Genomic DNA, 12,343 nt, shown 5'->3' on the forward strand with positions numbered 1-12,343 from the left:
TCATTCCGGGTGCTCCTAACCACCAGGTCCATAACAGTACAGCTGGCCAACAAAGTGTTAATGCATCTCAAAAGAGGGATAAGAGAAGTTCTGAACCCATTTTTTTTTCTTTGCAGTGTGTTTTGTCTCTCTTTTCCCCTTAATCTCTGGGTGGTTCAGGACTCAGAATAGATTACTCAGTAGATATGGATATTCAAGGTCTGTCCTCTTGTGTGGATCATCTCACTGCAAGAGTACAAAGCATTCAAGATTATGTAGTTCAGAATCCGATGTTAGAGCCTAGAATTCCAATTCCTGATTTGTTTTCTGGGGATAGATCTAAGTTTCTGAATTTCAAAAATAATTGTAAACTGTTTCTTGCTTTGAAACCCCGCTCCTCTGGTGACCCCATTCAGCAAGTAAAAATTATTATTTCTTTGTTGCGTGGCGACCCTCAAGACTGGGCATTCTCCTTTGCGCCAGGAGATCCTGCATTGCTTAATGTAGTTGCGTTTTTTCTGGCACTTGGATTGCTTTATGACTAACCGAATTCAGTGGATCAGGCAGAGAAAATCTTGCTAGCTTTGTGTCAGGGTCAGGATTAAGCAGAGATATATTGTCAGAAGTTTAGAAAATGGTCTGTGCTTACTCAATGGAATGAGGGTGCCCTGGCAGCAATTTTTAGAAAGGGTCTTTCTGAAGCCCTTAAGGATGTTATGGTGGGATTCCCCACGCCTGCTGGTCTGAATGAATCAATGTCCTTGGCCATCCAAATTGATCGGCATTTGCGTGAGCGCAAAATTGTGCACCATTTGGCGGTGTCCTCTGAGCAGAGGCCTGAGCTTATGCAATGTGATAGAACTTTGACCAGAACTGAACGGCAAGAACACAGACGTCAGAATAGGCTGTGTTTTTACTGTGGTGACCCCACTCATGCTATCTCTGATTGTCCTAAGCGCACTAAGCGGTTCGCTAGGTCTGTCACCATTGGTACCGTACAGCCTAAATTTCTTTTGTCTGTTACTCTGATTTGCTCTTTGTCGTCCTACTCGGTTATGGCATTTGTGGATTCAGGCGCTGCCCTGAATTTGATGGACTTGTAGTTTGCCAGGCGCTGTGGTTTTTTCTTGGAGCCTTTTCAGTATCCTATTCCATTAAGGAGAATTGATGCCACGCCGTTGGCCAAGAATAAACCTCAGTACTGGACTCATTTGACCATGTGCATGGCTCCTGCACATCAGGAAGATATTCGCTTTTTGATGATGCATAATTTGCATGATGTGGTCGTGTTGGGTTTGCCTTGGCTACAGGTTCATAATCCAGTATTGGATTGGAAATCAATGTCTGTGTCTGGTTGGGGTTGTCAAGGGGTACATGGCGATGTTCCGTTGGTGTCAATTTCTGCTTCCACTCCTTCTGAAGTCCCTGAGTTTCTGTCGGATTACCAGGATGTATTTGATGAGCCCAAATCCAGTGTCCTACCCCCTCATAGGGATTGTGATTGTGCTAAAAATTTGATTCCTGGTAGTAAATTTCCTAAGGGCCGACTTTTCAATTTATCTGTGCCAGAGCACGCTGCTATGCGGAGTTATATAAAGGAGTCCTTGGAGAAAGGGCATATTCGCCCGTCTTCATCACCGTTGGGAGCAGGGTTCTTTTTTGTGGCCAAGAAGGATGGTTCTCTGAGACCTTGTATAGATTACCGCCTTCTCAATAAGATCACGGTCAAATTTCAGTACCCTTTGCCTCTGCTGTCTGATTTGTTTGCTCGGATTAAGGGGGCTAGTTGGTTCACCAAGATAGATCTTCGAGGGGCGTATAACCTTGTGCGTATTAAACAGGGCGACGAATGGAAAACAGCATTTAATACGCCCGAGGGCCATTTTGAGTACCTGGTAATGCCATTCGGGCTTTCAAATGCTCCATCTGTGTTTCAGTCCTTTATGCATGACATCTTCCGAAAGTATCTGGATATATTCATGATTGTATATTTGGATGATATTTTGGTCTTTTCGGATGATTGGGAGTCTCATGTGAAGCAGGTCAGAATGGTATTCCAGGTCCTTCGTGCTAATTCCTTGTTTGTGAAGGGATCTAAGTGTCTCTTCGGAGTTCAGAAGGTTTCCTTTTTGGGCTTCATTTTTTCCCCTTCTACTATCGAGATGGACCCTGTTAAAGTTCAGGCCATTTATGATTGGACTCAACCTACATCTGTGAAGAGCCTCCAGAAATTCGTGGGCTTTGCTAATTTTTACCGTCGCTTCATCGCTAATTTTTCTAGTGTGGTTAAACCTTTGACTGATTTGACAAAGAAAGGTGCTGGTGTGCTGAATTGGTCCTCTGCGGCCGTGGAGGCTTTTCAGGAGCTGAAACGCCGTTTTTCTTCGGCCCCTGTGTTGCGTCAGCCAGATGTTTCGCTCCCTTTTCAGGTCGAGGTTGATGCTTCTGAGATTGGAGCAGGGGCTGTTTTGTCTCAAAGAAGTTCTGATGGCTCTGTGATGAAGCCATGTGCCTTCTTTTCTAGAAAGTTTTCGCCTGCTGAGCGTAATTATGATGTTGGCAATCGGGAGCTGCTAGCTATGAAGTGGGCATTCGAGGAGTGGCGACATTGGCTTGAGGGAGCCAAGCACCGCGTGGTGGTCTTGACGGATCACAAAAATCTGACTTATCTCGAGTCTGCCAAGCGGTTGAATCCTAGACAGGCTCGATGGTCGCTGTTTTTCTCCCGTTTCGATTTTGTGGTCTCATACCTTCCAGGTTCTAAGAATGTGAAGGCGGATGCCCTTTCTAGGAGTTTTGTGCCTGATTCTCCGGGAGTCCCTGAGCCGGCTGGTATTCTCAAAGAGGGGGTAATTCTGTCTGCCATCTCCCCTGATTTGCGGCGGGTGCTGCAGGAGTTTCAGGCTGATAGACCTGACCGTTGTCCAGCGGAGAAACTGTTTGTCCCTGATAGATGGACTAGCAGAGTTATTTCTGAGGTTCATTGCTCAGTGTTGGCTGGTCATCCTGGGATTTTTGGGACCAGAGATTTGGTGGCTAGGTCCTTTTGGTGGCCTTCCTTGTCTCGGGATGTGCGTTCTTTTGTGCAGTCCTGTGGGACTTGTGCTCGGGCTAAGCCCTGCTGTTCTCGTGCCAGTGGGTTGCTTTAGCCCTTGCCAGTCCCGAAAAGGCCTTGGACGCATGTTTCCATTGATTTTATTTCAGATCTTCCTGTCTCTCAAAGGATGTCTGTCATCTGGGTGGTTTGTGATCGTTTTTCTAAGATGGTCCATTTGGTACCCTTGCCTAAATTACCTTCCTCCTCTGATTTGGTGCCATTATTTTTTCAACATGTGGTTCGTTTGCATGGCATTCCGGAGAACATTGTGTTGGACAGAGGTTCCCAGTTTGTCTCTAGGTTTTGGCGGTCCTTTTGTGCTAAGATGGGCATTGATTTGTCTTTTTCTTCGGCTTTCCATCCTCAAACAAATGGCCAAACCGAACGAACCAACCAGACTTTGGAAACCTATCTGAGATGCTTTGTTTCTGCTGATCAGGATGATTGGGTGACCTTCTTGCCATTGGATGAGTTCGCCCTTAATAATCGGGCTAGTTCGGCTACTTTGGTTTTGCCTTTTTTTTGCAATTCTGGTTTTCATCCTCGTTTTTCTTCGGGGCAGATTGAGCCTTCTGACTGTCCTGGTGTGGATTCTGTGGTGGACAGGTTGCAGCAAATTTGGACTCACGTAGTGGACAATCTGACGTTGTCCCAGGAGAAGGCTCAACGTTTCGCTAACCGCCGTCGTTGTGTTGGTCCCCGACTTCGTGTTGGGGATTTGGTTTGGTTGTCTTCTCGTTATGTTCCTATGAAGGTTTCTTCTCCTAAGTTTAAGCCTTGTTTCATTGGTCCTTGTAAGATTTCTGAAATTCTCAACCCTCTGTCATTTCGTTTGGTCCTTCCGGCTTCTTTTGCCATCCATAATGTGTTCCATAGGTCGTTGTTGCGGAGGTACGTGGCGCCTATGGTTCCCTCCGTTGATCCTCCTGCCCCGGTGTTGGTTGAGGGGGAGTTGGAGTATGTGGTGGAAACAATTTTGGATTCTCGTATTTCGAGACGGAAGCTTCAGTACCTGGTTAAGTGGAAGGGCTATGGTCAGGAGGATAATTCCTGGGTTGTTGCCTCCGATGTCCACGCTGCCGATTTAGTTCGTGCTTTTCATTTGGCTCGTCCTGATCGGCCTGGGGGCCCTGGTGAGGGTTCGGTGACCCCTCCTCAAGGGGGGGGTACTGTTGTGAATTCCGTTCTCGGACTCCCTCCTGTGGTCATGAATGGTACTTTGGTTAGTTCTGCTCTTGGACTCCCTCTGGTGGCTTTGAGCGGAACTGCTGGTCTCTGAGGTTTGCTTTCTCAGCTGACCTCGTTTACTGTTAGGCTGGCTTCCCTATTTAACTCTACTCAGATCGTTACTTCATGCCAGCTGTCAATGTATCAGTATTGGTTCAGATCTCTCTTGGACATTTCTGAGGACCTGTCTACTCCAGCAAAAGCTAAGTCTTTGCTAGTTCATTTGTTGTTACTGCTTCCTGAGTATATTTCTTAGTACTGCTAATTTCTAGCCCAGCTTGCTATCATGATATTCCCTTGCTAGCTGGAAGCTCTGGGGTGCAGAGTGGCACCTCCACACCGTGAGTCGGTGTGGGGAGTCTTTTTGCTTACTCTGCGTGGTTTTTTGTAGTCTTTTGTGCTGACCGCATAGTTCCCTTTTCTATCCTCTGACTATTTAGTGAAGTCTGGCCTCTTTTGCTAAAACCTGTTTCATTCCTGTGTTTGTGACTTTCCTCTTAACTCACAGTCAATATATGTGGGGGGCTGCCTTTACCTTTGGGGAATTTCTCTGAGGCAAGGTTAGTCTCTATTTCTATCTTTAGGGGTAGTTAGCTCTTAGGCTGTGAAGAGGCGTCTAGGGAGAGTTAGGTACGCTCCACGGCTATTTCTAGTGTGTGTGATAGGAGTAGAGTTTGCGGTCAGCAGAGTTCCCACTTTCCCAGAGCTTGTTCCGATTTCTAGTTTACTCATCAGGTCATTCCGGGTGCTCCTAACCACCAGGTCCATAACAGGAGAGAGAGGAGGAGGAAGAGGATGAAGAGGAAGAAGATGAGGAGGAAGAAGGTGAGGAGAAAGAGGAGGAAGAGGATGAGGAGGAAGAAGAGGAGGAAGAGAGAGAGAGAGGAGGAGGAAGAAGATGAGGAGGAAGAGGAGGAAGAGGAGGAAGAGGAGGAAGAGAAGGAAGAGAAGGAGGAAGAGGGAAAGGAAAAAGAGGGAAAGGAAAAAGAGGGAAAGGAAAAAGAGGGAAAGGAAAAAGAGGGAAAGGAAAAAGAGGGAAAGGAAAAAGAGGGAAAGGAAAAAGAGGGAAAGGAAAAAGAGGGAAAGGAAAAAGAGGGAAAGGAAAAAGAGGGAAAGGAAAAAGAGGGAAAGGAAAAAGAGGGAAAGGAAAAAGAGGGAAAGGAAAAAGAGGGAAAGGAAAAAGAGGGAAAGGAAAAAGAGGGAAAGGAAAAAGAGGGAAAGGAAAAAGAGGGAAAGGAAAAAGAGGGAAAGGAAAAAGAGGGAAAGGAAAAAGAGGGAAAGGAAAAAGAGGGAAAGGAAAAAGAGGGAAAGGAAAAAGAGGGAAAGGAAAAAGAGGGAAAGGAAAAAGAGGGAAAGGAAAAAGAGGGAAAGGAAAAAGAGGGAAAGGAAAAAGAGGGAAAGGAAAAAGGGGGACAGGAAAAAGAGGGAAAGGAAAAAGAGGGAAAGGAAAAAGAGGGAAAGGAAAAAGAGGGAAAGGAAAAAGAGGGAAAGGAAAAAGAGGGAAAGGAAAAAGAGGGAAAGGAAAAAGAGGGAAAGGAAAAAGAGGGAAAGGAAAAAGAGGGAAAGGAAAAAGAGAGAAAGGAAAAAGAGGGAAAGGAAAAAGAGGGAAAGGAAAAAGAGGGAAAGGAGGAAGAGGGAAAGGAAAAAGAGGGAAAGGAGGAAGAGGGAAAGGAGGAAGAGGGAAAGGAGGAACAGGGAAAGGAGGAAGAGGGAGGTGGAGGAGGATGAGGAGGAAGAGGATGAGGAGGAAGAGACGGAAAAGCAGGAGAAGGAAGAAGAAGAGGATGAGGAAGAGAAGGAGGAAGAGGAGGAGGAGGAAGAGGGAAAGGAGGAAGAGGATGAAGAGAGAGAGGGGGAGGAGCATGAGGAGGAAGAGGAGGAAGAGAAGGAGGAGGAAGAGGTAAAGGAGGAAGAGATAGAGGTGGAAGAGGAGAAAGAGAAGGAAGAGGAGGGGGGTTTCTTTAATGAGAGCCGTATGCGTTTTCCTGAAATGAGCTCCTCCTTGCAATGACAGTAATCAGACAGAATAATATTAGACAGGATTTTTATGAATTAATATTGCAAGGGGTTCATCAGAAATGAGGCAGAAATATAAATATTGGGACCCGTTTCTTGGGTTGCACATTAATATTCAGGAAGTAACCGGGAACTTTTTCAGTTAACCGGATCTGTGAAATGTTGGCATCAGAACACGTCTGAGGTCATTCACCTAAATAACTGGCTGATATACAGAAATATGCAGTTCTGCGAGCCATAATTACCTTGGGGAAGCCGGCCTCGTCACATTCCTTAATCATTGCAATGAAGTCCATTGATCTGGCAGCGATAAACTCTGCTCTGAAAGCCGACATCACTGAATTTAGCAGGAGAGCGCTGAGGAGAAAAAACAGAGACTGCAAATCCACACACGTAAAAGGAGAAAGTCTGGGTCAGTTTTGCCTTAAAGGGATTTTCCACTTTCAGGAAAGCGAACTCCATACGCCATATGAAATGCCTAAAATAATAAACAAAGCGGGCACTTACCCCCTCTGGGTGCAGCACCGGATCCCTGCCGCTCGAGGTCAGCAGCGAGGACATCACATCGACAGCACAGATCACCACACCAGCCGATCCCTGAGGTCCGAGGCTTGGGCGGTCTATCCCAGTACAGCCGCTGAGCTCAGTGATTTGCTGCAGAGGTGATGCGTGCTGTCAATGTGATGTCATCGCTGCAGCCAAAAAACAAAGAGCTGCGAGGAGGCTGTGGAGGGCGAGTACCTGCTGCATTTGGTACTTTAGGCTTTCTCCATAGTTTGGCGCCCACTATCCTGATAGTGGACCATCCCTTTTAGATTTAGATGTTGATGGCCAAGTCTTAAGATAGGTCATTAATATTAGAATGGTGGGGATGTGCGATCAGATCTTTTTCTTATATATTATGCTCTGGAGGTGGCCGGACGTACACCGTGTGCAGAGGCGGACAGCACGGATCTGTATGCTGTGTAGTGGCTGTTCCCGGTACTGCGGCTCAGATCGCATTCACTTCAATAGGAGCTGAGCTGCAGTACCCGATAACGGCCACTACAAGGTGTATAAATAGGGAAAATTTGGGAATGCAGCAAATACATCTCCTTAATATAGATTGGTACACACCCCGTCCCTGTGAAGAACTGAGAAATTACAAAAAAAAAGGCAAAAGAGGAATGGGACTTTGTCACTTACTTGTTTCCTAATTTTTTGCAGCGCTCCATCATTTCTGTCAGTAGGGACTGTCGAGTGATTGACAAGGATATTATATTAGTGAGATGTGATCAGGGGTGATCAGAAATTACAAGAAAGCAAAGCAAATGGGGAAAATGTCATCTTGATCCATTCTATATATTTATTTACACCCACAAGTTTGGAAGTTATCCCCTACCGCTCCATTCATTCTTATTGGGACCACCGGAGATAGTGGAGGCTGCAGAGATCAGCACTCCTATTAGAATGAATGGAGCAGCAGTGATTGACCACCTCTCCATTCATTCTTATTGGGACCACCGGAGATAGCCGAGGCTGCAGAGATCAGCACTCCTATTAGAATGAATGGAGCAGCAGTGATTGACCACCTCTCCATTCATTCTTATTAGGACCACCGGAGATAGCCGAGGCTGCAGAGATCAGCACTCCTATTAGAATGAATGGAGCAGCAGTGATTGACCACCACTCCATTCATTCTTTTTAGGACCACCGGAGATAGTGGAGGCTGCAGAAATCAGCACTCCTATTAGAATGAATGGAGCAGCAGTGATTGACCACCTCTCCATTCATTCTTATTAGGACCACCGGAGATAGCCGAGGCTGCAGAGATCAGCACTCCTATTAGAATGAATGGAGCAGCAGTGATTGACCACCTCTCCATTCATTCTTATTAGGACCACCGGAGATAGCCGAGGCTGCAGAGATCAGCACTCCTATCAGAATGAATGGAGCAGCAATGATTGACCACCGCTCCATTCATTCTTATTGGGACCACCGGAGGTAGCCGAGGCTGCAGAGATCAGCACTCCTATTAGAATGAATGGAGCAGCAATGATTGACCACCGCTCCATTCATTCTTATTAGGACCACCGGAGGTAGCCGAGGCTGCAGAGATCAGCACTCCTATTAGAATGAATGGAGCAGCAGTGATTGACCACCACTCCATTCATTCTTATTGGGACCACCGGAGATAGCCGAGGCTGCAGAGATCAGCACTCCTATTAGAATGAATGGAGCAGCAGTGATTGACCACCACTCCATTCATTCTTATTGGGACCACCGGAGATAGCTGAGGCTGCAGAGATCAGCACTCCTATTAGAATGAATGGAGCAGCAGTGATTGACCACCACTCCTTTCATTCTTATTGGGACCACCGGAGATAGCCGAGGCTGCAGAGATCAGCACTCCTATTAGAATGAATGGAGCAGCAGTGATTGACCACCCCTCCATTCATTCTTATTGGGACCACCGGAGATAGCCGAGGCTGCAGAGATCAGCACTCCTATTAGAATGAATGGAGCAGCAGTGATTGACCACCACTCCTTTCATTCTTATTGGGACCACCGGAGATAGCCGAGGCTGCAGAGATCAGCACTCCTATTAGAATGAATGGAGCAGCAGTGATTGACCACCCCTCCATTCATTCTTATTGGGACCACCGGAGATAGCCGAGGCTGCAGAGATCAGCACTCCTATTAGAATGAATGGAGCAGCAATGATTGACCACCACTCCATTCATTCTTATTGGGACCACCGGAGATAGCCGAGGCTGCAGAGATCAGCACTCCTATTAGAATGAATGGAGCAGCAGTGATTGACCACCCCTCCATTCATTCTTATTGGGACCACCGGAGATAGCCGAGGCTGCAGAGATCAGCACTCCTATTAGAATGAATGGAGCAGCAGTGATTGACCACCTCTCCATTCATTCTTATTAGGACCACCGGAGATAGTGGAGGCTGCAGAAAACAGCACTCCTATTAGAATGAATGGAGCAGCAGTGATTGACCACCGCTCCATTCATTCTTTTTAGGACCACCGGACATAGCTGAGGCTGCAGAGATCAGCACTCCTATCAGAATGAATGGAGCAGCAATGATTGACCACCACTCCATTCATTCTTATTGGGACCACCGGAGGTAGCCGAGGCTGCAGAGATCAGCACTCCTATTAGAATGAATGGAGCAGCAGTGATTGACCACCACTCCTTTCATTCTTATTGGGACCACCGGAGATAGCCGAGGCTGCAGAGATCAGCACTCCTATTAGAATGAATGGAGCAGCAGTGATTGACCACCGCTCCATTCATTCTTATTAGGACCACCGGAGATAGCCGAGGCTGCAGAGATCAGCACTCCTATTAGAATGAATGGAGCAGCAGTGATTGACCACCCCTCCATTCATTCTTATTGGGACCACCGGAGATAGCCGAGGCTGCAGAGATCAGCACTCCTATTAGAATGAATGGAGCAGCAGTGATTGACCACCGCTCCATTCATTCTTATTAGGACCACCGGAGGTAGCCGAGGCTGCAGAGATCAGCACTCCTATTAGAATGAATGGAGCAGCAGTGATTGACCACCACTCCATTCATTCTTATTAGGACCACCGGAGGTAGCTGAGGCTGCAGAGATCAGCACTCCTATTAGAATGAATGGAGCAGCAGTGATTGACCACCACTCCATTCATTCTTATTGGGACCACCGGAGATAGCCGAGGCTGCAGAGATCAGCACTCCTATTAGAATGAATGGAGCAGCAGTGATTGACCACCACTCCATTCATTCTTATTGGGACCACCGGAGATAGCCGAGGCTGCAGAGATCAGCACTCCTATTAGAATGAATGGAGCAGCAGTGATTGACCACCAGTCCATTCATTCTTATTGGGACCACCGGAGATAGCTGAGGCTGCAGAGATCAGCACTCCTATTAGAATGAATGGAGCAGCAGTGATTGACCACCACTCCATTCATTCTTATTGGGACCACCGGAGGTAGCCGAGGCTGCAGAGATCAGCACTCCTATTAGAATGAATGGAGCAGCAGTGATTGACCACCACTCCTTTCATTCTTATTGGGACCACCGGAGATAGCCGAGGCTGCAGAGATCAGCACTCCTATTAGAATGAATGGAGCAGCAGTGATTGACCACCAGTCCATTCATTCTTATTGGGACCACCGGACATAGCTGAGGCTGCAGAGATCAGCACTCCTATTAGAATGAATGGAGCAGCAGTGATTGACCACCACTCCATTCATTCTTATTAGGACCACCGGAGGTAGCCGAGGCTGCAGAGATCAGCACTCCTATTAGAATGAATGGAGCAGCAGTGATTGACCACCTCTCCATTCATTCTTATTAGGACCACCGGAGGTAGCCGAGGCTGCAGAGATCAGCACTCCTATTAGAATGAATGGAGCAGCAGTGATTGACCACCACTCCATTCATTCTTATTAGGACCACCGGAGGTAGCTGAGGCTGCAGAGATCAGCACTCCTATTAGAATGAATGGAGCAGCAGTGATTGACCACCACTCCATTCATTCTTATTGGGACCACCGGAGATAGCCGAGGCTGCAGAGATCAGCACTCCTATTAGAATGAATGGAGCAGCAGTGATTGACCACCACTCCATTCATTCTTATTGGGACCACCGGAGATAGCCGAGGCTGCAGAGATCAGCACTCCTATTAGAATGAATGGAGCAGCAGTGATTGACCACCACTCCATTCATTCTTTTTAGGACCACCGGACATAGCTGAGGCTGCAGAGATCAGCACTCCTATCAGAATGAATGGAGCAGCAATGATTGACCACCGCTCCATTCATTCTTATTAGGACCACCGGAGGTAGCCGAGGCTGCAGAGATCAGCACTCCTATTAGAATGAATGGAGCAGCAGTGATTGACCACCACTCCTTTCATTCTTATTGGGACCACCGGAGATAGCCGAGGCTGCAGAGATCAGCACTCCTATTAGAATGAATGGAGCAGCAGTGATTGACCACCGCTCCATTCATTCTTATTAGGACCACCGGAGATAGCCGAGGCTGCAGAGATCAGCACTCCTATTAGAATGAATGGAGCAGCAGTGATTGACCACCCCTCCATTCATTCTTATTGGGACCACCGGAGATAGCCGAGGCTGCAGAGATCAGCACTCCTATTAGAATGAATGGAGCAGCAGTGATTGACCACCACTCCATTCATTCTTATTGGGACCACCGGAGATAGCCGAGGCTGCAGAGATCAGCACTCCTATTAGAATGAATGGAGCAGCAGTGATTGACCACCAGTCCATTCATTCTTATTGGGACCACCGGAGATAGCTGAGGCTGCAGAGATCAGCACTCCTATTAGAATGAATGGAGCAGCAGTGATTGACCACCACTCCATTCATTCTTATTGGGACCACCGGAGATAGCCGAGGCTGCAGAGATCAGCACTCCTATTAGAATGAATGGAGCAGCAGTGATTGACCACCACTCCTTTCATTCTTATTGGGACCACCGGAGATAGCCGAGGCTGCAGAGATCAGCACTCCTATTAGAATGAATGGAGCAGCAGTGATTGACCACCAGTCCATTCATTCTTATTGGGACCACCGGAGATAGCCGAGGCTGCAGAGATCAGCACTCCTATTAGAATGAATGGAGCAGCAGTGATTGACCACCAGTCCATTCATTCTTATTGGGACCACCGGAGATAGCCGAGGCTGCAGAGATCAGCACTCCTATTTGAATGAATGGAGCAGCAGTGATTGACCACCTCTCCATTCATTCTTATTAGGACCACCGGAGATAGCCGAGGCTGCAGAGATCAGCACTCCTATTAGAATGAATGGAGCAGCAGTGATTGACCACCGCTCCATTCATTCTTATTAGGACCACCGGAGGTAGCCGAGGCTGCAGAGATCAGCACTCCTATTAGAATGAATGGAGCAGCAGTGCGCATGATGACCCCTGAGTCATTCCCATGGGTCTTCCCCTGGTTCTCGGGATCAGTGGGGGTCCTAGCGGCCGGACTCCGGCAATCGCACAG

At 47.4% G+C, this 12,343-nt stretch overlaps 1 protein-coding gene across 2 annotated transcripts in view; it reads right to left on the minus strand.

Moving 5' to 3' along the window:
- Positions 1-12,343, minus strand: part of VPS35L (VPS35 endosomal protein sorting factor like) — a 76,205-nt gene that overhangs the window by 47,856 nt on the left and 16,006 nt on the right. For both annotated transcript variants that reach the window (XM_077275055.1, XM_077275056.1), the window contains exons 15-16: positions 7,505-7,551; positions 6,565-6,676 (exon numbers count right to left, since the gene is read on the minus strand). In XM_077275055.1, the coding sequence (XP_077131170.1) occupies positions 6,565-6,676; positions 7,505-7,551 (159 nt within the window). The remainder of the gene's footprint in view (positions 1-6,564; positions 6,677-7,504; positions 7,552-12,343) is intronic.

This window comes from Ranitomeya variabilis, chromosome 7 (assembly GCF_051348905.1).
Source record: "Ranitomeya variabilis isolate aRanVar5 chromosome 7, aRanVar5.hap1, whole genome shotgun sequence".
Lineage (NCBI taxonomy): Eukaryota > Metazoa > Chordata > Amphibia > Anura > Dendrobatidae > Ranitomeya > Ranitomeya variabilis.